General features: G+C 36.4%; 1 protein-coding gene across 1 annotated transcript in view; it reads right to left on the bottom strand.

Annotated features, from left to right (window-relative positions):
* Window positions 1-26,306, bottom strand: part of ANAPC4 (anaphase promoting complex subunit 4) — a 36,036-nt gene that overhangs the window by 7,269 nt on the left and 2,461 nt on the right. Inside the window, exons 3-21 of the mRNA XM_058546829.1 lie at window positions 24,948-25,053; window positions 23,078-23,210; window positions 21,229-21,303; window positions 21,058-21,084; window positions 20,921-20,965; window positions 20,188-20,272; window positions 19,399-19,503; window positions 17,931-18,014; window positions 16,441-16,527; window positions 15,965-16,029; window positions 15,222-15,264; window positions 15,032-15,108; window positions 13,428-13,528; window positions 13,270-13,321; window positions 7,191-7,246; window positions 4,432-4,478; window positions 3,154-3,210; window positions 2,760-2,816; window positions 820-913 (exon numbers count right to left, since the gene is read on the bottom strand). Of these exons, the coding sequence (XP_058402812.1) occupies window positions 820-913; window positions 2,760-2,816; window positions 3,154-3,210; window positions 4,432-4,478; window positions 7,191-7,246; window positions 13,270-13,321; window positions 13,428-13,528; window positions 15,032-15,108; window positions 15,222-15,264; window positions 15,965-16,029; window positions 16,441-16,527; window positions 17,931-18,014; window positions 19,399-19,503; window positions 20,188-20,272; window positions 20,921-20,965; window positions 21,058-21,084; window positions 21,229-21,303; window positions 23,078-23,210; window positions 24,948-25,053 (1,396 nt within the window). The remainder of the gene's footprint in view (window positions 1-819; window positions 914-2,759; window positions 2,817-3,153; window positions 3,211-4,431; window positions 4,479-7,190; window positions 7,247-13,269; window positions 13,322-13,427; window positions 13,529-15,031; window positions 15,109-15,221; window positions 15,265-15,964; window positions 16,030-16,440; window positions 16,528-17,930; window positions 18,015-19,398; window positions 19,504-20,187; window positions 20,273-20,920; window positions 20,966-21,057; window positions 21,085-21,228; window positions 21,304-23,077; window positions 23,211-24,947; window positions 25,054-26,306) is intronic.

The raw sequence follows: 26,306 nt of genomic DNA, 5'->3' as shown, positions 1-26,306 counted from the left end.
CCCACTCATTCATTCATTCAGATAAGCAGCAACCAGACAGAAGTGGCAGAGATTATGACTGAGTCCAATTAAAAACTCAGGCCCTGAAGTTAGCAGAATCCTAGCTCTATCACTTACTAGCGTGTATGATCCTGGACCCTCTCTAACCTTCAGTTTCTTCATTAGTAAAATGAGAATAACAAGTACCTACCCCAAAGGTTCTTGTAAGGTTTTAAAGGAGGTGATACGTGTATGTGGCTACTACCTTAAGGATCTAAGAACTAGCTAAACTGTGGTCAGATTACTCTTTGAGAAAGCAAAGAAATACCTGCTTTAAAAATATTTTCATCTAAAATGAAGTTCTGACATATTCAATGGTTGCTATTTTGTGCTGCATCTCTAATAATGCTGGATAAAGTTTTACCATATCGACATTTTGAGATCCTAGAGAATGAAAGGCATAACAAGTAAATAAAAAAACTACAACCTCAGGAGAATACAGTGATGCATCATTAAGCTTTAGGACAGACTTCTCTGACGAGTAGGCTCTATTGTTTTCTTCCCAATATCCTATTTTTTATAGGGTGGAAAACAGACAATATAATACTTAAGAATAAGCAATCTTACTACATCACAGTAAATATTAGAGTGTTTTTGATCATGGTAATGACACCCACTATTTGCTATTTTGCTGTTTCTCTAACCAAATAAAATGGACACAAAAGATAAACCTAAAGAACTTAGATAAGTATTCAGCAAGTGTTCAGCAAAACTGTTAGCTGATGCACTGGTCTCAAATAAATACAAACATGGCCAAAATCTACTTGGTTCATGAAATACCTTTAAGGTGGCTGCTGTTTTGAAGAAAGTCATACCACTGGTTTCCCTCTGTGTTAGGGGGTGACACAAGATCATCATCTTCATCTTTCAAGTACTAGAAATATAGAATTAAAAATTTAAATTTAGTAAACCAAAGAATTAGGCTCCAAAAATTGTTGATATTTAAGATTACTCTATTTAATAGGTTATTTTATTATACTGCCAAGTCCTTTGAAAGTGCATTGCTATTATTCTAAGTGAGGTGACCAAAAATTGCTAAATGCCAAGCAACTAAACAAACTGCAAACTACTAAAAACTTAGAACAGTGTACATGTAGAGACCACAAATTGAGTTTAAATTTCATGTTCCATCTTCATGAAGCATATTTTAAACTTTATGTAAGTTTACAAATTGATGTGAAAAGTATCAAGTGTCAAACTACTCTATGGCAGTAGTTTCCAAAGTGTGGTCCATGGACCCCTGGGGGTCCCCAAGATGCTTTCAGGGATCCACGAGGTCAATACTATTTTCATAATAATACCAAGAGGTTATTTGCCCTTTTTGCTGTAATGACATTTGCACTGATGGTCAAAAGCACAGGTGGAGAAAACTGCTGGCACCCTCACCAAGAAGCAAGGTGTGGGCCCAACCCATACTAGCAGTCACTGTATTCCTTGATGTCACATCCTCACGGTTTCCCCAATCTCTGACGAAGTCATTAAAATTACTAATTTTATTAAATCTCAACCCTTGAGTACAAGTCTCTTCAATATTATGTATGATGGAACTGGAAAGTATACAAAAAGCACTTTTGCTGCATACCAAAGCATGACAGTTATCATGAGGAAAAGCATTTCTGAAAATGTAGTTGTGAGTTAAGCCAGGAACTATTTTGTTGTTAATGAAATTCCATTTTTACTTAAAAGAATGACTGGCAGACCAACTATGATTACTCATTCTTGGGTATTTGGCAGAGATTTTCTTGAAAATAAATAAAGTGAGCCTGTGACAGTGACAGTATTTGTCATCAATGATAAAATTTAAACATTTAAACAAAATTTAAAATTTTGGAAAATCTGTATCTGCTACTGTGTGCTTGACAGCTTCATAGCACTTAAAGATTGTCTGATGAGACTGGCAACGATATTACTGAAATCTGACTTTTGGATACTGTATGAAGAAAGGTGTCAATGTGGAAGATCTGCCTAACTCAGTGAGCCAATATTTTCCAAATGACCAATTTGAGTTATCACAAAATCATGCACGGGTAAAAGATGCAAAGTGCACAGTAGATGAATCGATTTTAATGAATCAGAGTATGAAAAGTCCACTGATGCAATTTAGATTCCACATTGAAACTGACCTTTAAGATACTATCCTTTTCAGGATTTGGTGTAGTATCAAAGAATATCCATAACTATCTAAAAAGCACTTCAAATACTCCTCCCTTTCCAACTACATATCTGTGTGAGGTCAGAATTTCTTTACATACATTAACCAAAACATATCACAACAGACTAAAGGGAGAAGCAGTTATGAGAACCTAGCCGTCTTCTATTAGGCCAGAGATTTGCAAAAATATAAAACAATGCCACTCTTCACCAAGTTTTGTTTTGTGAGATATACTTATTTTTCATCAAAAATATTTATATTAACATGTAATGGTAAGTGGGTTGTTATTTTTAAATGAATTAACAAATAATTTTTTATTCTGTTTAATTTCTAATACCTAGTAGTATCTACCAGTGATAGATACAACCCACATAAAAGCTCTTGGGGGTCCTCAATAATTTTAAGAATGTAAAAAGGTTTTACTAAAAGGGCAGGGCTACTAATATAACCTGACATTATATTACTTTCCATAAACTTTGGATAATAAAGACTAACACTGCTAAAGTTTTAAAATTAGTTTTTAAAAATAAAAATAAACTCAAAACTAAGCTCAATCCAAAGCTCATACCTGACCAACTTTTTCAACGTTGAAGTATTTTCCTTTTCGATTATAAAGATCTGGAGCCTAGAGAAAATAAACATAGTTTAATTCTTAAGTCAACGCACAAAATAAAAATAAAAAAATCTTAAACCAAAAACTTTATTTTTTAAGAGAGCTGATCGTGGGAGTTACTCTTTTTTTTAATGGATTGTAAGACACACGTACAAACAAAAGTCCAATTTATAGGCTTTATGTTTAATAAATAAGTACTGTCATTAATTAGTTCAATAGTTTAAAAAGTATAATTGCTAAGGACTTCAATTAAATTGGATTAAATTTGATTACTTCTTACCATTACCCAGGTTTATTGCAATTATTTGGAAAAAAAAAAAACAGCATTATAGAAATACCAATTTCCTACCTCATTGAAATGTTCAGTAAGAAATTCAGCAACAAAGGTGATATCTTTTTGAGTCATCTATCGAAACCAAAAAGGACCAAAAAGAAAACAAATCAAGATAAAAGAAAGCTTCCCAATAAAAGAAATATTATGTAATAGGAAGCGTGACTTCTTTTACTACCTACTAAAAGCCATGGGACAAATAGGCAAAGTTCCTTCAAAGAATATCAATAGAAATCCAGGAGATTATGCCAACTCTGAAAATATGAAATCCTGGGGCTCTGAGAAGCATGGACTTAAACATTTTAAACCCATATTCCAATCAGTGAATCCAACAGCTACAGAACTCCTTATGGCCTAAGGTTGTTTGTTTATTATTTTATGCCTTGTGCTCAGACTACGTTTGCAGAGGCCCTCCTTTGGGACTGCGGGACTGTAGCCCAGGTAAATCACCTCAACCTGAGTTAAGGGCTGCAACTCAACTGCATTAACTGCTTGCTTCAGTGTTGGCCTCTGCTGCTTGCAATGACTCTACCTTCACCCCATCCCAGTTTTTCAGCCCTCACAAAATTACACATTGAGGTCCCTCCCAACAATTAACGTATTTTAACTCCCAAAATAAAGGTAAGAGTGCTGTCAGAGAAACAGCTAACGTGAACTTCCCCGGTGTGCAAGGCCAGTCATCCACAGCACAAAAGATCTACCTCATCTAAGAGTTGTGAGCCCTTACTCATCTAGTCTACCCAGGCTAATTTTAAGGCTCTCCATTTTTTCAGGCTCAAAACTACCTAATCCATAGGAACCAGACAGTTTGGGCAGGGGCGAGGATAAGTGAGCTGTAGGAATCAAGTGGGAATTTTGCCTTATTCTGTAAGATCTTCCTGGAAGGAGACTCCATTGCTACTTGTCACAATCCTTATAGTCAGAAAGAAACTGGTGCTTACCACACATCAACCTAGGGACTAATACCTAAGTACTAGATTTCCAAGGAAAATAAAAACGCATTTAAGATTTAATAAGGAATACAAACACCCTAAGTTATATAGATTATAAAATCCTATACAAACATGAAAATTATAGACAGCCATAATAAAGGTATTCTGTGAGACGAAAACAATACATAAAACACCCAAATTTCTTAAAAAAGAAAAAAAAAGAAGGCTTATTAAGATCTGTCTTGGCTCTACAGCCTAACATCCCATTAACTAATAACTGTATAAGAGTACCAAGACAACCAGCAAAGCCAAGCTCAGCCAGGGCAATATTAAAACATTAGAAAAATGTACTACTATGTACTACCTTATTCAGCTCGGGAAGCACATGGTCTTCTGTCATTCTCAACATTGCTGGAAATACAAATTTAAAAAACTATCTTTAAAGGAAAACTACAAACATAATTTTAATTATAGTTGCATTTCAAAGTCTAAATGTGTTTAACCATACTAAATCTTCAATTTTCAACAACTTCTTTTCAACCAAGGAAAACTTATTTTCCTTCCAAAAACTAAAGAGTGAAGAATTTAAATTTGATTTATATTTTCAGGTTCAAAATGGTTGGTCTAACCATCCTAAATTATTGTTTTTCATTTTCTCCTTCAACTCAATTCATCGCCACTCCAGACAGACAAATCTAACTGCTGTCTCATGCTGAGATAACATGAGCAAGGATTCCTCTTTCTAACCTCATGATATTCTTCTCCCAAAATCTGCAAGCAATTCTTTCCTCCAAAAGCCTTAGAATGTCAATGTGTTTATTTCCCTTGGGCTTTTTTACTGCATGAAGATATCTGCCCTAAGATTTATGTGTGTATACACACACTTACATGTATATACACAGTCATGCACCACGACATTTCAGAAAACGACAGACCGCATATATGACAGTGATCCCATAAGAGTAGTACCATATAGCCTAGGTGTGTAGTAGGCTATATCACCTAGGTTTGTGTAAGTACACTCTATGATGTTCACACAACGACGAAATCGTCTAACGATTTCATATTTCTCAGAACATATGGCCACCGTTAAGGGCCGTGTGACAGCATATATTTATATTTTTTCTTTAATCTAATATCTGCACTTGACTCTTTTTGTCCTTTCATAGGGCTGTCCTCATCAGTACCATGTTTTCTGTATTACATCCACCTAAGGCAAGAAGTGTGCTGCATGTGCTTTTGCATAGTGTTTAACCATGCTTCTTGGCTGGGAAAAAGCATGTTGGATGCGCTTCTGCAAATACAGATAATTTTAGAAACTGTGTTTAATCAATTCAAACTTCTAAATTATCTGAAAAATCAGTCATAATCTAGTTCCATCATTCATTCATCTATCCATCCAAAAATTACTTATTGAGTGTACTATAGGTACTAGGGATACAGTAGTATAAAAGAGGTCTCTGCCTTCACAGAGATTAAATTTTACAAAAGAACAAACCAAGGTTACACAGCTAACTAGTGGCAGCGCCAGGACTACAACTAGGTCTCCAGTTCTGCAATGCAGTGGGCTTTCTATGACGTCCTGCTGTAGTGATGAGGAATGAACAGTACTCCATTTCTCTTCTAACCCGGCTTCTTGTTACAGTTAGGACATGCAATAAGAATATAACTGCCTAAACTACTCCAATAATTATAAGTGAAACCAAACTACTTTGATTGCAAAATAAATTATTTCTAAGGTCTCGTTCAGTTTTAATATTATAATTTATTCTGATTAACAACTCTGATATTAAACAGACCGGCTTGATAAACACTCTGGCTCCCCATTCTGGCTAGTGTTGGTATGGTTTGGGAAAAATCTAAGAATTTTAAATATCAACATCTGCAGATGGGATTCATTTTTTTAATCAAAAGCAATTATATTAGGCTGACAAATATGAAGTCTGTTTTTAAGATATCAGACTTTAAGATTTGGGCATTCGTTTAAAGGACGTTAGCATATTACAGGTAATTTACCTTCTATTTTACCATTTAGAATTTTAACATGGGATAAACTCCATTTATAACTAAATTTTGCATATGTTGGAGACAAATGTATGCTGAATTATTTCAAAGATATTAAGAGATGTCACAAAAATAGCAGTACAAATGGGCCTAAATAAAATAGGCATACACTGCAGAGTGGGCATTAAAATATTTAATATCAAGTTAATAAATATCGGTTAACGAATTACCTACAAACGCAAAGATACTGTGGAGATACAAAGAAAGGCCACAAGTGGTCTACTTTCTATTTAGCTAGAGCACCACTGTCTAACAGGAACTAAATATATAATTTCAACTAATTTAAATAGCCACATGTGGCTAATGGCTATCATAATAGACAGCATAGATGTAGAGACAGGAGACCAAAGTATAAAACAAGAGTATAACAGGAGATATGCTACACAAGGGCAGAGGCTGTATCTTATTTTTCTCTCCTTTTTTTTTTAATCTCACACCTAACAGTGCCTAATACATAGCAGGGATTTAAAAACGTTATTTTAGGGGCCGGTGTGGTAGCCTAGTGGTTAAGTTTGGCGCGCTCCACTTCAGCAGCCTGGGATTGGTTCCCGGGCATGGGCCTACACCACTTGTCAAGTCATGCTGTGGTGGTGACCCACATACAAAAGAAAGGAAGACCGATCATAGACGATAGCTCAGGGTGAATCTTCCTCAAGCAAAAAAAAAAAAGAGGAAGATAGGCAACAGATGTTAGCTCAGGGCGAATCTTCCTCAGCAAAATAAATAAATACATAAAATTTTAAATGTTATTTTAACCTAAGGAGACATTACAAGGTAAAAAAGGGTTAACTATCAGTGAGCCATAGAGACAATCAATGCTACAAGTTACATCTGTGGGGAGGTGGGGATGGACAAGTGTCAGAAGAAATAAGATTGGCCACGTGTTGAAAACTTCTAAACTGGGAGAAGGGCAGCAGGGAGTTCACCATTTATGCTATTCTCTCTACTTTTATATATATTTGAAATTTTACTAGAGTAACTGAAATATTCTAAATTGACACTCCTACAATTTTTAAATAGTGTTAAAATAACAGAAATGCTTCATTCAATTTAACTTACCCACATAGAGCCATCGAAAAAATGCTTTGAAGTTTTTCATACTACTATCTATAACTCTAAAAAGATAAAAATAAATCAGAAATGAAATTATTACGTGGGGTTCATATACCATTGTTCAATTTTCATGGAATATAATAATCCTTATTGTTCTATTTTACCCTATCTGGATGACATTTAAAGCTTTAAAACAGCAGATTTTACAAATCAAACAAATACCTAAAAATAAAATTTCAGAAGAGCAATTTCCGATTCTAACTGGTTATAACAGTCTTGCCACAAACTGTGTAATAGTCTTTCCTAGCATTCAGTAAAGTATGAAATTCTTTTCCAACACTGCAAAGAAATCAGAAAAAAACAGTTTTCAGTACTATTCTCAGTTTAAAAAAAAATACTTACTGGTCAGTAAGAAGAGAAAACACCAACCCCAACAGAAAATCATTACTATAAATTTGTACTATGTCACTACTGCTGCTATCAATGGATATTATTTTCAGTAGTTGATTTTTGATCCTTACAAAAACGGAGATCTCAAAAACTGAATTTCCTTGAGATTTATACAAATGTACCCCCAAAATTAAGTTATAAGTAGAAGTCATCTTCATTTTGATGAAACTGTGTCTCAATACATAAATGGGTATCATTTAAAAAAAAAAATTCTCTTTAAGCTCACATCTGTAAGATAATTACTCTAAGCAAATAATACCTGTACTTTTCATTCCTAAATCTCAAAGCCCCTTCCAAGCATTAAGTTTCATAATACTACTGGAGAGGTAGGTCAGTATCATTAACCTATCCCTATACAGTACAACACTTGACATAAAAAACTGACATCTCTCCTGTTACCAAGGAATATGATCAAAATTCTCTTGCAGCAAAAATGAAAAAAGAAAAACAAAGTTAAATTCTCTTGCAGCAAAAATGAAAAAAGAAAAACAAAGTTCCTTTCTGTCTTTCCCAATCAATACTCTCACCCCAACCCCAGGCAACCACTGATCTGCTATAGGCTAACATCAAAATTCTCACTGCCTCAGTGTCTCCATCTATAACCTAAAATAATAATGCTATATTCTACTTATCTCAAAGGAGCAAGAAATTAAATAAACTACCTTTCATTCATATTGAAAAGTGATCACGGAAAGCTTTATATTTTATATTTAGTCTCTGCAAATATAGTGAACCAAAAGAATTCAACGTGCAGGAAAAGCAGTGTCCTTTCTCCACTCATTTTGTCTTCTGAGGACACGCATCTATAACCTCTACCTTCTAAAACCCCATTAAAATTATAGTGAATTGGTGGGGAGGGGTGTATGTGTTATAAACTCACACACAAAAAAGAGGACAGTAAAAAAGAAATTAAAATACATAAATCAGGGCCGGCCCTGTGGCTTAGCAGTTAAGTGCACGTGCTCCGCTACTGGTGGCCCAGGTTCAGATCCCGGGCGTGCACTGACACACCGCTTCTCCGGCCATGCTGAGGCCGCGTCCCACATACAGCAACTAGAAGGATGTGCAACTATGACATACAACTATCTACTGGGGCTTTGGGGAGTAAAAGGGAAAAAAAGGAGGAGGATTGGCAATAGATGTTAGCTCAGAGCTGGTCTTCCTCAGCAAAAAGAGGAGGATTGGCATGGATGTTAGCTCAGGGCTGACCTTCCTCACACACACACAAAAAATAAAATACATAAACGTCAAAAGCCAACGTAGGACTGGAGACCGACAAAGCTCAACAGGGGCAGCGCATGCCAGACAGTGCACATAGGGCAGCAAAGAGCCATCCGCCCTGCAGAACCCCAAAGACGCTCGTCCTTAGAAATGTCTGGTTCAACAGAAGCCATTAGGATGACATGTGGGGCTGGACACAAGAGGACAAACTTAAATACAGAATGGTCAATATGTTCTTCCCCAAAAAACATGACCGCCTAGGGGTTTACCTTCCAGACAAAAATAAACAGGTTCTTCAAAGAAACGGAATAAACTGGAAAGAGCTGAGGCAGTTCCCTGTGGGCACTGGCTGCCCACAGCAAAACTCCGCACACTCTGGCACTCGTGCGGGCTCTGGGCCACCCCGCACTCAGAGATTCCAAGCAACTTTAAATTGCCTTATGAATAAATACGAGTAAACAACGGGGCATCAGGTATTTGAAGGCAGTCTGCAACGAGAGACCAAGGCAAACAGAAAAGTGACCCAGAAAGTAGAGATAATTCAGGGAGCAGTGGAAACTTTTAAGAAATCTGATTAATGTTCTCAGAGAGATTTGAGAAGATGTCATATCCACAAATCAAGAGCACAGCTTTGAAAAATGATTAAAGAAACAAGAAAACACTTTTGAAAATTAAAAGACAGGACTGCCATAATAAAAAATTCAATAGAACGTTTCAGGTCAACGATCTCGTCCTCCACTCCACCTTAGCTACTTGCTCCAAAGTTCACTCTCTAGACCCTGGCATTACCACCTTGAACCTTCTAAATCTCAATTTCAGGCATCCGACTCACCAACAACCACCTCCTATCTTCCCACTGACCTCTCTTCAGCACTCCAACCTTCGTCCCACCAAGACTACGGCCTACTGGTTCTACCCCCTTTTACTGTCTCTCCTCCTCCACGTCCTCACTTCCCTCCTAAACCCACGCAGATTCGTGGCTCATCATGTTAATCATGTCCTTGCTTCAATTCCCTTGCCCTCCCATTGTTTCGTTTTATTCTCCAAGCCTAGTAAACCTAACTGCTCCCCTATTCTATGCCCCCACTCCAGCAGCTGACTCTGACTGGAGAAAACCACACAGCCATGCCGACTGGTCTCACTTGAACACTCTGGTGAACACTAACCAAGCAGCCCTTGGCACTACCAGCAATCCTCCTGTTTCATGAGCTCATTCGCTCTCCTAGTGTGCTAGACAACTGGTTCAGAGCTTCTCCTTTATTCTTAAACCTCCAACACCACCTCCCCAACCTTATCTTCAGCTGATGACACGACAGTTCCTATTTCATTAAGATGATAAGAACAATAGAAGTGAACGTCCCCAAGCCCCCATCTGCTCATACACTAGCATCTGTGACCCTTTTCTCAGCCTTCTCTCCCATAACTATGGATGAACTATTTTTCCAGCCCATTCCCTGATGCACCAGATCCCATTCCTTCTCACATACTCTTGCTTTAGCAATCCTCCCCCTCTTTGCCATCATCAAGTGTTGCCCTTCTAGAAGAACCTTCCCATCATATATCAACATGCTCTAATTTCTCCCATTGTAGAAAAACCCAACAACCGATTTCAACCACTGGCCATTCCCTTTATAGCAAAACCTCCTAAGACACTACATTTGCTGTTTTCTTTGCATTTGCTCTCATTCTGTCTCATACCAGCTCCCGTGACTCCACCAAGGTGGCTCTTATCAAGGTTACTAATCATCTGTTCTAACAATATTCTGATAATCCATTCTATTCTTGGTCTTCATCCTACTTGACTTAGCAGCACTTGACAACCGATCCCTCAACCCTTCTTGCAAACACTTTCTTCGCTTGGCCTGCAGGACACCCACTCCCCTGGTCTTTCCACCTCTCCAAGTTTCCTTTGCTAGCTTCTTATCAGCCCCATTTCTAAATGTCGGAATGCCCATCACTCACTCTTCAGATCTCTCCTCTTCTCTAAGCACATTCACTATCTCATCCAGGCCATGGCTTGAACCATAACACCAATGTGCTGATGGCTCCCAAATTTCCATTTCCAGGCTAGACCCCTCCCTTGAACGTTAGTCTCATATAGTCAATAATGTGCTGGACAGCTCCACCACTGTATCTAACAGACATTTCAAATTTAATATGCCTAACACACCAACTAGGTGATCAAAATTAACATCACTACAGGGAAGTAGACAGACATCATTTGTCTCTAGATATGACATCTTGAGAAGGACGCTCCACCAATTTCATATGTAGTATTCAGGCCAGGGACGCATAACCTGAATCTAATCATGAAAAATATCAGATAAATCCAAATTGAGGAATGTAAAACACACACATATATTTTATATATTCTTCTCCAAGTCTTCCCCATTTCAGTAAACATCAATTCTACTCTTCTAGGTGCTCAGGACCTAATCTCATAATTATCCATGACTCCTTTATTTCACCAACCATATACAATCATTCAGCAAATCTTGTATCTACTTTCAAAATATATCCAGAATCTGACCACTTCAAATTCTGACCACTTCTCTCTTGGCTTCTGTTCCTGCCTCCCTATAACCTATTTCCAACACTAAGTAAATAACAAGAGGGATCTTTTTAAAACCTAAGTCATATCCTGTCACTCCACTGCTCATAATTCCCAAAGCGCTTCTTATTATACCCAGAGTAAAAGCCAAAGTCCATACAACTGCCTACAGCCTCTAGACAACGTGGCCACTCGCCATGACCTCTCTCAACTTATCTCCCACCTCTCACACTCTGTCGTTCAATTCACTTTAGCTACAGTGGCTCCTTGAGGTCCCTCAAACATGCCAGGCATGCTCCAAACTCAGGAATTTTACACTTGCTGTCTCTTTTGCCCCCAAATATCAACAGGGCTCACTCCCTCCTGTTTCTCCGTAACATCCTCTTCTCGGTGAGATCTTCCCTGACCACCTATATAAAATGACACCCCTACCCCCAGCATGCCCTAGGTCCTCCTCCCCTGCTTGGTTTTTCTCACCACTACTTACCACTATGTGACTTGCTATATATTTTAATTATTCATTTCTTTATTGTCTATCTCATTACATTAGAATAAAAGATCCACGAAGCCAAGATTTTTTTTATCAGTTTTGCTCATTGCTATATCCTCAGCATCTAGAAGTGTTTAAAACATAGTTAAATGCTCAATAAATGTCTGTGATGAATGATAGTGTTGGATAATTAAGTCAAGAAAATTTCTCGGCAAACAGAAAGGACAAAGATTAAAAATATGAGAAGAAAAATAAGAGACATAGAGAATCAATCCACGATGTCTAATATCTGACCAACTAGATTCTAGAACAAAAATCTAGCCAAAAAAAAAAGGAGAGAGAGAGAAGAGAAAATTATCAAAATAATACAATAGAATTCAGGTTAAAGGGCCTTTTCTTATTATTAGCATAATGAATGAAAAGACCCACATTTAAAAACACTATTGTGCAATTTCAACATATCAAGGATAAAGAATAAAGCTTTTAGAGATGAGAAAAAAAAACCAAGAAAGAAATGAGAATCAGAAGAACCAGACCTTCCATTAGCAACAAAAAGGCCAGAATATAATGGAGTGATACTTTCAAAGCTCTATGAGAAAATGATTTCCCTTTTGGAATCCTATACTCAGTCAAAACCATCAATTAAGTGTGAAGGTAGGAGAAAAGATACAAAAGGACACGGAATGTTTATCCTTATATATCTGCTTTCTGAGTAAGTTACTGGATGATGTTTTCCAGCAAAAAGATTAAATGAACCAAGAAACAGAGGAGATTCTGGAAGTCTGGATCTAATCCATGAAAGCAACGGGGAAAATGCCTGTGTGGCAGCTGGCAGGAGAGCTGGAACACAACATGCAGACTGATGCAGGCGGATGGAAGGCTAAAGAAGGGAGGGACAGAGGGGAATTCCAGGGATATGATACTACTCTTGAGAAAGGGAAAGAACCTAAGGATGTGATAAAGACAGACAATGCAAGAAAAAAAGAAAGCAAAGTCTAGGAAAAATAAAATAAACAGAAACATAGAGAAGTATAATTTCTAAAAATCGGTAAATGAAAGAAATGCAGCGTACAGTCATAAAATTTAGAAAATATGCAGGTAACTTATAAAAGAACTAAAAACAGAAACAGTTACAAGAGTTAAAAAAGGATTCCCTCCGGAGAGAGGACCTGGGGTGAGGCTAGATGGGACAGGAAAACAATGCTTTATCAAATTGCTCTGCTATTGGCTTGTTTTAATCATGTAAAGGAATAATTTTGATAAAAACTTAAAAATTCATTTTAAGAAAATCATGACAATTTGCTAGGTTCTTATTTATAAGTAAAAGGTAAAATATTCTCAGGTCAATGATTCCAGGTATCCCCAATACTTACTGAAGAAGTTCATTTGCCTTGAGTATGAAGGAACCCACAGCAGTAATAGCATCTAAAGGGAAATAAATTAATAAATATCATTTTTCAAATAAGTAAAGTGTGTTTAATGTATTCTATTAAGTATTAAGTATAACGTATTCTATTAATTAAACTACTACCTTCAATTCCTGCAGCATCTAGTCCAAGAGGTTCATATTTTTGCTTCCATGAAGCCATTCCTTTCAGTTCACTCAAATGGTATAATAAAGACTCTGAGCCACTATCAAAACAGAGCAGAAATAAATCAGTATCATTGCCATCATCAAGGTGGCAGGCAGCTATTACCTTACCTGAACACTTCTCAATTTTCAGAAATAAAAACTGAAAGTAACTTTTTCTTTGCATAACAAATAATTATTTCTCAAAATTATCTCTAAAAACTGTAGCAGATCATTTAGTCGTCATGACTACTGAGGTGAACACATGACCACAACATTAAATTTTGTAAGAAGATCAAATTATGTTCCATAGTTAGTCTTGGCCCTTTTAAGATAGTCATACATGATCATCTTGTTCACCCAACAGCTATGTATTCAACATTCAACAAACATTCATTAAGCTCCAACTTTAGATCAGTCCCTGTGCTTGATACCGGGGACACAATGGTGAAGAAAACGAAACGGTCCTCCTAGCACCGAGGCTAATGGGGGGACAGTCATAACTACACAATCAGACAGCATATCATTCCAACTACCACAAATGCCTTGAAGGAAACAAACGCAGTGCAGATCTAACAGCAGAATCTCATCTAATCTAAGGGATGAGGGAAAGCCTCTCTGAACAAGCGATATTTGAGCTGAGGACTGAAGAGTTCAAATGAAGAGAAGGGTGGGAATGTTCTAGAAGGCAAAAGGGATGTACAAAAGCCCTTGGCGGGAGAAAAAAAAAGTCAAGTTTGGGAAGGCCACCAGTGTGGATGAAGCAGAGAGGCAGATATGCTAAAGGCTATGCTAAGGTCTGGGTGCTAAGAGCAATGGGAAGGCACTGGAAATTCTTAAGTAAGAGTAACATTAACAGATCCACCATGGAGAAGACATTTGAGGGGCACAGTGTGGACTGGAGGAGACCAGGCCAGAGGGTACTGCAGTGATCCCAGGGAGAGGTGATGTAGTAAGGGCTAGGGGACTCAACATAAAGGGATTTATCTAAATTTACGTCAAACACTGAGCATCTACCTGCAAACTGCTTCAGTGAGGTAACTGTGGATAGAAACAGCAGGAGACTTGAAGATCTGGGACAAAGTCTTGGCTCTGACACTTAATACCATTGGGCAAGCCATATGACAATTGTGAACTTCAATTTCTTCTTGTGTAAAATGAGGATAATCATAACCAACATCTTGCCAAGGTGTTAAATGCAAAAATACATAACATGCTTTGTAAACTGTAGAATGATATAAAAATATACTTAATTTCAATGCTCAAAAAAGGGTATATGCCCTATTCAAAATATACCTCATGGTTGTCTGGATGAGAAAAAAGCCCAGACAGGGCCCAGCCTGGTGAAAAGATGTTGGGAAATTTTTTCATAAAGCAGAATTATATCATTATTGATTCTTTAAATCTTGGACACTTCAAGATTCCCCTAAGATGCCAATGCAACAATTTTAGCTAGAAAAAGCTCAAAAAGAGAATGCCAGATGATGAAGAGAAGGTTGCAGAAAGAAGACCAATGCCAAGTACATGTAGATACAATACCAAAAAATTCTATATCACCTTCATACCTCTGTAAGTGACTTATAACCAATTTTTGTATACTGGAATACGATGACTCTATAGACTGGCCAAGCTTTTTTAAGCCCTAATTAAGAGAAGAAAATATATTTAGCATACAAATAAGATACTACATGCCATTCTAAAAAAAAATAAGAATGTGTTCAAAGCCATTTAAATACAAAGATACTTTAACTGCACCTTTACTGTTAACTGGTTCATTAAGAGGGTCTGAAGTTCAGCACTACAATGAAAAAGAAAGTATTTTTAGTCTTTTCTATTCAAAATCTGAATGCATCACTTAAAACTTGTAAATTTCAAAGTATAAACAAGATTTTTAAACAAAATAAACAAAAAGAAATAGCCCAACAAAAATTAAGACTTTGTTGTACTCACAAAGGAATAGACAGAAAAGAAAACAACAAAGTCCAGAAACAGACTGGCACTTCATATCAGGAAGGAGAAAGTATAATATTCAATAAATTATACTGGGTAATTATCTAAAAATTTAGGAAAAAAGAAGTTAGTTTTCCACAGCATATAACCAAATAAATCACATCTGGAACATGTAAATGGAATAAAATATAAATCATAAAAAAACTAGAAGAAAATACAGATCAATCTTTAAATATCCTTGAGATGGAAAAGGTCGCTTTAAGAATAACACTAAGGCAAATTCTATACAAAAAGATTGATTTGGCTATGCAAAATTTGTAAAATTTTTATACAGTTAAAAAAAATATATATGATATATATTATACACACACAATCACATTTACATAAAAAGTATGTGCAAAGAAAAGAAAGATATATACTATTTTTTTTGCTCTTGTGCACCAGAATTTTCTTTTTTTTTTTTTTTTTACAATAAATATGAATACTTTTGTAACAAAAAATTACTTTAAAAAAAGGAAAAGCAAGAGTACCTAATATGAGTTTATTACCTTGCTTTACCCCACAACAGCAAGTGCATGAATTCATCTTGCACTGATGTGGTTGTGTTCTTTTCCTAGACAAAACAGATAAAATCATGATATGTATTTTTTAAATTACAAGCCTATTTACTCAAAATTACAGCAGCACGACTCTCTTTCTTTTCCTTACCCTTCCTTCAAATCCATATATAAACTGATTATCTGAATACCAGTTACTGGAAAACAGCCAGTCAGCTCTTCCAACACCTGTTCTTATCCCCCAAGCCCCACCCACTCCACTTCACAATCCTGTCCCCACCTGAGTTGTACCAATGGGAAGAGAGTCCTTTCCCTCTGAGAAAGTGGTTTGAGGTTAGACCAACATATATGAAATCATGTTCTTAGCCTTTTACAAATCAGAACGATTTTTCTCACGTACCTCATAACATAAATAAGGTTTTCATGCACTCTTTAACTCCTTCCGTGGGAAACCTCAGGTACATTACCTGCACAAACTTGGTGAGACGAGAATCCATCTGCATTAGTATTTCTTCCCATGCTTCACACATACATGTTAGTGACAAATTTATATACTATTAACAAAAAAAAAATTAAAATAGTAAGAAATATTTAAATCACTATATTAACTAAATATGTCCTTCTTACTGTCAATTGTCTCAAAAGAAATCCAGAATTCACTTTCAGTCACTTTTAACTCAGTTAAGCCTGAGAGAAAGAAGACCATAGCTAACACCAGATAATCCCTTAATTATCAAACATTCTTAAATTAAGTTTTTATCAGGTAAAACAGATATCCTCTAGCTTTTTACATATAAGATGTTTTATGTACACTAAGTGTCAAAATGCTGGTTCGGTCAGCTATTCAATTTTCAAACAGGATCCTTAGATAGATACTGATTTCCAGAAATCTTTAACACCAAGTAAATTAGTGACTGTGGTAGACTGAAAAAAAATGCCACGATTCTTTGTTGCTCCTCTATCCAGACGTAGAGTTGATTTCTCCACTCCTTGCATCTGGGCTGGCCTTGTGTCTCGCTATGACCAACACAAAGCAGCAGAAGTGACACTGTGAGTCCAAAGTCTCAAAAGGCTTTTTTTGCACACTTCCACTTGCACTCTTGACATCCCTGCCACCGCCACCACTTCTTGAACAAGCCTGGGCTAGTCTGCTGGGAGATGAGGAACGTGGAGCGTAGACAAAGCCATGACAGCTAAAGGACACTTAGGTCAGCCAGCTGACTGCCAATGTATGACCAAACCCAGCCAATAGTAGCTGACCCTGGCTCAGATCAACAGAACCTTTCAGCTGAGCCCAGCCCGAATTGCCGACTATGACAGAGACCTACAGAACTATGAGCTAATTTGAGGTGGGTTTATTATGCACAAAAGCTAACCGATATGATGACTGTTTTCCATAATACTTTATTTGCAATAAAACTTTTAAAATTCCTAAATGTTATTTTATTTGTGGGAATATTTTTAAAAATTTAAACTACTTTTTTCTTTTCTTTCAAAGAAACAAAGATGGGTGGGAGTAGATTTTCCATTACATTTCTTTTTCTTGCTTTAATGGATATTATAAGATTATCAGACTAGACACCTCTACAGCAGATAGTGAGCTTTAAATTTTCTTTCCTTTTTTTTTTTTTTTTTTGGTGAGGAAGATTAGCCCTGAGCTAACATCTGTTGCAAATCCTCCTCTTTTTTTTGGCTGAGGAAGATGGGCCCTGGGCTAACAGCCGTGCCCATCTTCCTCTACTTTATACGTGGGACATCTGCCACAGCATGGCTTGATAAGCGGTGCACAGGTCCGCGCCCAGGATCCGAACCTGCGAACCCTGGCCTGCCAAAGCCAAGCATGAGAACTTAACCACTACACCACCGGGCCGGCCCCATAAAATTTTCATGTTTTTTATTTACAGAACATTAGAAATCTACAGTAAATATTCACATGAAACAAGCTACAAATAAATACCTGTAAAAGAGCTGAAATGTGAGTAAACTTTCTGGCCATCCGAGTTACTTCAGGTAAGAAAGAGTACAACAGATTGGTTTCAAGCTGTAAAATCAAAATAATAAAGTTAGTCATAATCAGTAGCACTTCTTTTAAGGGTAAATCAGTCTCTCCTAGCTCAAAAAAAAAAAAAAATCCTGTAATTTAGAAGAGTCAATGTCTAATTATGTAAAGTCTAATTATGTATCAGAAAGACTGTCAGAGTTCTGCTCCCTTTGAGCATAACAGTTTGGAGATGAATAGAACATAACCTTAGGATTTTCTAATCTTCTGTGTTTGTGCACAGATCACCCTCTCTAGGTTAGCAATCTCCTCTAAATAGCTAGGAAAAATGTAATAATCTATTCTCTAACGCTATTATGAGGAATTTAAAAAATTATAACAAATATATGTAAAAATTTTTAAAGGAATTATAGGCTATTGATAATACAAGTTAAATATCTATTACAATGGTGTATGTGAATTACATCTCAATAAAGCTGTTATTAAAAAATACCTATTATACACTTCAAAGAAATGGTGAATCATTTTATTATAGCACCAAATGCAATCCTGGAAATCATATTGTCACAGAACATTAAGATGAAGAGCAAATACAAACAACCATTCCAGTGAATCAGGAAGTCAACAGTTCTCTGATGCTGTGAATACAACAATGAACGCTGGAAGGCTTCATACACACTGCATCTTGCATCTTTTTTGTTCTACTTTTGTTTGAGAGTTCACACAGATTTAGGGTAAGTGGCTGGGTTGAGATGAAAATTTGGGGAAGATTTTCTTGAAAGCAAGGCTACAATCTCAATACTCTACAGGAGCCAAGTCAAACAGTTTCCACAATCTACAATACAACAGCACACAATAAAAAAGCTTTTTCCCAACATTAAGTAACCATCTTACACAAGAGGCAATGTGTTGGTTAAGAGCACCGACTCTGGAGCCACACTGCCCAGCATCGCTTCTCAATTCCGTGACTGAGCAGGTTCCACAGTTCCTGTGTGCCCATCTACTTATCTATAAAATGGGGATAATAACTGTATCTACCCATTAGGTGGCTGTGAGGATTCAAATGAATTATATGGAATCACTCAGTACTTGGCACATATTAAACGAGTAATAAATATTAGCTTTTATTAATATTAGGGTCAGAGTCCTGAGAAAACACTTGGTATGAAGATGAACTAGTATAGCAACTAATTAATGTGGTCATTAACAGACCATCTAAACAGTCTTTTTATAAAAAACTATACTGGGCATGGAAACAATAACAAGATATTCACTATAATAAGATTCTGTACATAACATTTAGAAGCTCCAAGTCGATTTTTTGGCTTTGTTCTGTTTCCATGACCATTAGAATCCAGTGATGTGGATAATAAAAACCTTTAAAAAACATATTTACTCTCTACTGCTATCAGGTTTCAATACTCACCTGAAAGTATGAAACTTCTGAAGCACCACTGGCAGAAACCTCTGTGACCACGGATAATGATTTCAAATCACTTGATAAACATAATGCAAGACAAGTACCAACAATCTGTAACACAGTCAAATCCCCCAGTCTATTTAGTATTACTGCTGGGTGGCATCTGCCTACAATAATACAGAAGAAAAACTTCAGAGCTCTGAAAAGCAGAAACACATACACCTAGCTACATACACTATGTAGCAGATGAAGGTAGGTATCTGCCTAGTCGCAAGGACACAAAAACACACACACCCACCCCCAACCCTCATCAAGGGTCCCAAATCAAGTGCTAGAGAACCAACACATTCCATACAGCCTACGGTATTTTTTACCCCTTTAGGGAATGGTAAGAATAAGATGAAAAAGCTACAGAGAAGACTGAGACTTAACAACCATGGCAGGCAGTACTGAGCATAAAACAGTTTCTGATGACTTACATCACATTTCAATCACAAACTGTAGCTCCTATCCACCACAGGCTAGAAAAACATCAAATCATAATCAAGTGTATCATATCAATCTTTTTGTTAAGAAAAAAAAAACTTTAATTCCACTAACAGCCCCTGATCTTTATGGATATCATATCACTATTATTTTATCTCAGTAAAAAAATTATCTTCTTAACATTTAAGAACAAATAATTCCAATAACTGAAACTGAGAAAAAACCTAGTGTTTTATTCTTTTTCCACGAATCAGCTGGCTGCTATATTCTCAGAGAAACAATATAAAAAATTTTAAAGAAAAAACTTACCCCTGTGACTCGAGCAATTTTGAACATTCCATAAGCATAAAGCTCAATAAATCCAGAGCTTCCTCCAAGGACTAGAATATTAAGCCTAATTAAAAACAACGCAACAAGCTGAGGACAACAGAAAAGAGGAGCTCCTACACCAAGATATAAGTTGTTCTGCTCTTATATCATCTGCATGCTAAAGCTCCCTGCAGGGGAATGGAAACAGCAAACAAATTCCCCAATGCTCAATATTCAATCACATTGGGCTTATTCTTTTTTTTTTTCCCCCAAAAGAACAACATAAATTTTCTCTTGCCTTAAAAAAAATCAGTTTACAGTAAAACAAGAAAATATTATTTTAACAACGACTGTATTTATATACTCAATAACAATCCTTGTCCCAGCTAATACAAAGCACAGTTTTATCATGGCTCTGATGCTAAGTGTATTAAATGGGCTTAAATAACTTGAATATTTAAATTTTAGAAACTCTAGTTCTTCTATCTTCCTTTAGTTATTAAAATAAACAAACGTACATTATAATATTATTAAAACTTAACAAAATCAAGACCATACAATAAAAACAAATAACATATATTAATGTCTGTATATTGTTGAGAGGTATTTATGTCAGCAATGAAATAACATGACAAATAAAGGAAGTGACCTTGAAACTCTGAAAACTGCCTCAAATATCAAACATCAATTTTAAGAAATTAGACTTGTTATTTAAGATATCTGAAAGACTTACCTGACGTCTCCCAAAAGCTTAATAATTTCATCAGAATTTTCTTCACTAAAATGCAAAAATAAATTGGGTTATCTTTCAACTCTATCTTTAAATAACAAAAGATTATCTTACTTGCAAACAAAAAAAGTATATCTTACCTAAATATTTTTGAGGTGTTGCTATAACTAGAGAAAAACAGAGATTAGGGTAAAAACTACTCAACAGAAATATATTTTTTAAAAAGCAGGAGAAAACTGCCACAGTGTTAAAAGTAAAGGAAAGAGAAGTCTGCAAGATAAATCCCAATGAAATTAAACTCTGATACTTACTTTTTTGGCAATGTAGGTAGTTTAGGTAAGAGAAGATTTGATTCATCCTCAGCATTATAAAAGGATGTTAGAACACTAAAAAAAAAAAAAAAAGCCTTATACAAATACCCACTTTACTTCTCTTTCCATTAAAAAATGTTAATTTTTTAAAAACTTGCCCAGTTTCATACGTTACACGTTACCAAGTAAACAGATGCCCCACACACTTTACCATGTAAAAGTCACTATAACAACTGTAAATGAGAAATAGAAGAGTAGGAAATTCTTCCTTTACAAAGGGCTTTATTTCTGCAAAATAATCAGCCTACCCACTTTACATTTAGAGGAACAAACATTAAGAAACAATTTTCTCAGCATATAAAATGTATTATTTGGATACTGAGAATTTATGATTTCTTAACTCTCATCTAAAAATCAACACTAAACATATGAGTACCAAGAGTAATTTTAAAGAACACTGCAATTATTAGATAATTTAATTACAGGTCCTATGGTTTACATACATTTGGGGATTCGACAACCTGGCAGGTACATAAAACTACATCATGCATGTTGAAAGTCTTATTTATCTCTTTTTCTTTCTTAATTCTACCTTCAAATAAGGTTGGAAATAAAGGAACGAGCAAGTGAAAAAGTAGTGACTTGACAAGCATTTTTTTCCCACTTTAACACAAAGTAGGTATCCTGAGAGACCCTGAAATCTCCACACAACATTTCTAAACTATCAGCAGAAAGCGTGTGAGGAATACGCTTAGCAGGTAACTGAAGTGGGATAGAAATTACATGGTACACTCTGCTCCCTTAACCCTCTATAAATTCACATGACCATTCACAATCCTTGATTATTCGATGATGGATTAATCCTCTGTTTTGCTGGATCCTTGCTAGCCAATTCTTTCCAAGCCCCCTTAGGAAAGCTGTCAATTAATATTCAGCATTTAAAAATTCATTTGAGGGCCCGCCTCGTGGCTTAGCGGTTAAGTGCACGCGCTCCGCTGCTGGCGGCCCGGGGTTTGGATCCCGGGCGTGCACCGACGCACCGCTTCTCCGGCCATGCTGAGGCCGCGTCCCACATACAGCAACTAGAAGGATGTGCAGCTATGACATACAACTATCTACCGGGGCTTTGGGGGGAAAATAAATAAATAAATAAAATTATAAAAAAATAAAAAATAAATAAAAATTCATTTGACATTAACTTAAAATTTAATAAGAAAGGAAAAGCTAATGGAAAGAAAATTATCACATTTCCTCCAAAAAGAAACAATTGTTTTTTTCAGTATTAGCTAAACCCACGGATCCCTTAGGCCATCTTTACTACAAATCTGGTATATTACTTGACTATGTAGACCAAAGTAAAATTATTGTCATAAAACAAGGAAACTATTGGGACCATGGACACAGAAAGAATCCAGTCAGCATCAAAACAGAATGCTCAATTTAGCACTTTTCGTCCTCTAAGAATATTTACTAAGACACAAAAAAACAAGGCTCCAGACGAAATAAATAGCGAAAAGGAAAACAGAACTTCAATTTGCTAATCAGTAATTTTAATTAACATTAGTTGAAAGTATAAGTCATTAATATAAACTACTAAAAGTAACTAAAGAGAGAAGAAAAATCTTGTTCATTCAGGCATTATTGCTCCAATAAGAAAACATAATTTTTCAGAAGGAAAAAAAACCTCTACCCAAGCATTAAAAAATTTCACCTTGATAAACGTAAAACCAAAAGGAAGATGCGATGTTCATATACTCAACTTTCAAATACTCCTAAGTTTCCCTTGTGAAAAATGAAAATTTCATGAACGTCCTATTGTGACTACTGGAGTTTTTCTTCATTACTCTACCTGCTTTCTACAGTCACTTCCATCCAATGCATACAAGAAACCGGAGCCTCCACAGAGAAAGAGTGCAAGCTTTCAGGTTTTTCTACATCACACAAAACAATTTTCTTGGTATCAGCAAGAGCAAAGGCCAAAACTAAAACAAGATAAGAAGAAATAATCAGAATAAACGAGAGAAAAATTTGAGAAGAGTAAAGGGGTATTTCATTTCTTGCCCAGTTTTACTATTTTAAACACATTGTAATCATAGGAGTTATTTGACCTAAAAATCCTTCAAGTAATGTTTTAAAAACTAAAAGAGATCTTTGTACATAGTGAGCCTATTATCTACACTTATTTTCAAGTGCCCAAACTCACAAGCGATCTACTTTCTCGTGTACTGTACTTAACGTCTTACCTTTCAAAGCGTCTAGACTGGAACCCCACTGCCAAGTAGAAAATACAGAACCAGCCTCAACTGATAAACAATATCATCGTTTCACCAAGAGATACTGGTCCTGTAAATACGCCTAAAAGGTAAGAAGCGAGTCCATCTGCTTTGTTCTTGAAAGACTTTTTATCTCTCTTCTTCGTTTCTAACTCCTAACGGGAAATAGGGCCATCAAATACTGATGAATCGTCCTCTCTGACTGTGGTTGAATTATCTCGTACCGTTTCTCTACATAAGTTATTACCATATTCCTAACATATCAAATTTAAGAATTTTTAAATAGAGGTCTACAAGTTTCACTGTGTACCAAGACAGGCAACTTTGCTGGATGAGGCAATTCTGGCCTCCTCTTCTTTAAAACAATTTGAAGCAATCTGGAAATAACTTTCTAACAAAACCTTATTTTACTGTCCAAAAACAGGAGACATATTTTTTAATGATAAAAATATCACCTACTTAAATACCTTTTAACACACATTGATTTTCACAACTTATTTTTGAGATATTGCTGTTTTGGGATGAATAGTTCAAGATCTCAAAATGTTACCTACAAAAGTCCTCTAATTTTACACATACTCTTTTTTTAAAAAATAAAAGATAAAACAGGAACTGAACAAAATGAGTACAGATAGAAACAGTTGTTATCTATAAGTGATAAACTTTCAGGGCATTTTTATGTACTTAGTCATATTTATCTAGAAAAAAATTAAGCAATGAGGAGTACATATCATTTTACAAAAAAATTCAGCTTTTTTTTTTAAACACCAATGATACAAATGAACTGTAAGCTGTATGATTTACAGCATTTTACTGTACTGACTGGATGTGCATAGCAGCTCAAATAATAACTGTCATTATAAAAACAACACACATCACCGTAAAAACAACACAAGAAAGAGGAGAGTTCAGACATCAGAGCCATAACAAGCTACAAAATAATAAGCTATAACATAAAGGGCACCAGCAGGAGAAAGATCACAAAGAAATTGAAGGAATGGCGTCAGAGCTGATAATCCTTCTGGTGAGGCAAACATACATGCAAAGAGAATATTTATGCACCACACATTTAATGCTAAAACACATTTTTGTGAGAAAAAGGCCATGATGGCAGTGAACTGAATGATGAGTGGCAGGTGAAGCTTGGGCCTAATGGTGCAGGACAACAAGACAGCAGAAAGAACAGTTTGTATTTCCCTCAGATTTCATTTTAGAGTTATCTTTGCCAAGAAGTCAGATTCCATTTTAGAGATATCTAGGCCAAGAAACAAGATGGTAGAACTAATATGAGTTCTATGAAAATACTTTAAAGCATTCTAAAAAACAAAGTTCCAAAACTGGTATTTAGAATTCTAGTATATAATGAGAACAATAAATTCTTTGAGGAAATAAGCTTTCTTTACAGAACACTTTTGTAAAAAGTATTTTTTATAAAACTATCATTACGTTTGCCATCTGGTCTCCAAGCCAGACAAGTCACTTCCTTTCCTGTATTTTCATTTGGTGGAAAACTCCAAACTCGATGAAAACTTGCAAGTCGATGAAGTAAAACCTAAAACAGATATAATAGCAGACAATAAAAATCCATTTCCAAAAATAAAATAAACTTCGATTCCCTACTACAGATTTTTTTTCTAATTTTTTATTTATTATTTATTTTTTTCCCCAAAGCCCCAGTAGATAGTTGTACGTCATAGCTGCACATCCTTCTAGTTGCTGTATGTGGGACGCGGTCTCAGCATGGCCGGAGAAGCGGTGCGTCGGTACACGCCCGGGATCCGAACCTGGGCCGCCAGCAGCGGAGCGCATGCACCTAACCGCTAAGCCACGGGGCCGGCCTCCCCACTACAGATTTTTATTTTTTATTTATTTATTTATTTATTTTGTGAGGAAGATCAGCCCTGAGCTAACACCCGTGCTAATCCTCCTCTTTTCGCTGAGGAAGACCGGCTCTGAGCTAACATCTATTGCCAATCCTCCTCCTTTTTTCCCCCCCCCAAAGCCCCAGTAGATAGTTGTATGTCATAGTTGCACAACCTTCTAGTTGCTGTACGTGGGACGCGGCCTTAGCATGGCCGGAGAAGCGGTGCGTTGGTGCGTGCCCGGGATCCGAACCCGGGCCGCCAGTAGCGGAGCTCGAGCACTTAACCACTAAGCCATGGGGCCGGCTCCCCCACTAAAGATTTTTAAATTATCACCTCTTAAGTGTAATATTTAGCTATCAGAAGAAATTAGAAGAAGAATTCATTCTGTGTCTGAATGAACTTAAGACATTTTCAAAGAAATGCTGAAACAAGAAGGTCTAATTTAACCCTGCACCCTATACGCTTTCCTATCTTCTACATCAACAGGAAACTTACCTATTAAGAAGTCTGTCCAAGAAGAAGATAACAAAAAAGAAATAACATAAATAGCACTACAAAGGTAGTTGTAATATAGTCAAATAACACTGAACTTGGAATCAGACAACTGGGATCTAATTTCAGCTGTGTCACTCACTGGCCATAGATCTTGGACAAGTCACTTAGCCAATCTAAACCCCCATTTCTACACGAGTAAATTCCCACCTTGGAAGGTCAAGATGAAGCCCCTTGTGCTTCAAAAATAAGACTGCCCCTACTCCATCCTCTACACAACCACTGAAAATAAGGAAGAAAAGGCCTCAGAATTGCTCCTGAAGACCCCTCCATACCTTCTTAGTTCCCCACACTCACAGCTCTACCACCACTCCCTGTCTTACTGTATAGCGTCCTTCACTCATGGTTACACCAGTCACCACAGGAAAGCCGAGCTTCCCAAGGAATC

The sequence above is a fragment of the Diceros bicornis genome, chromosome 8 (genome assembly GCF_020826845.1).
Source record: "Diceros bicornis minor isolate mBicDic1 chromosome 8, mDicBic1.mat.cur, whole genome shotgun sequence".
Lineage (NCBI taxonomy): Eukaryota > Metazoa > Chordata > Mammalia > Perissodactyla > Rhinocerotidae > Diceros > Diceros bicornis.
The sequence above is the reverse complement of the archived record's forward strand: the minus strand, read 5'-3'. Positions and strand labels throughout refer to the sequence as shown.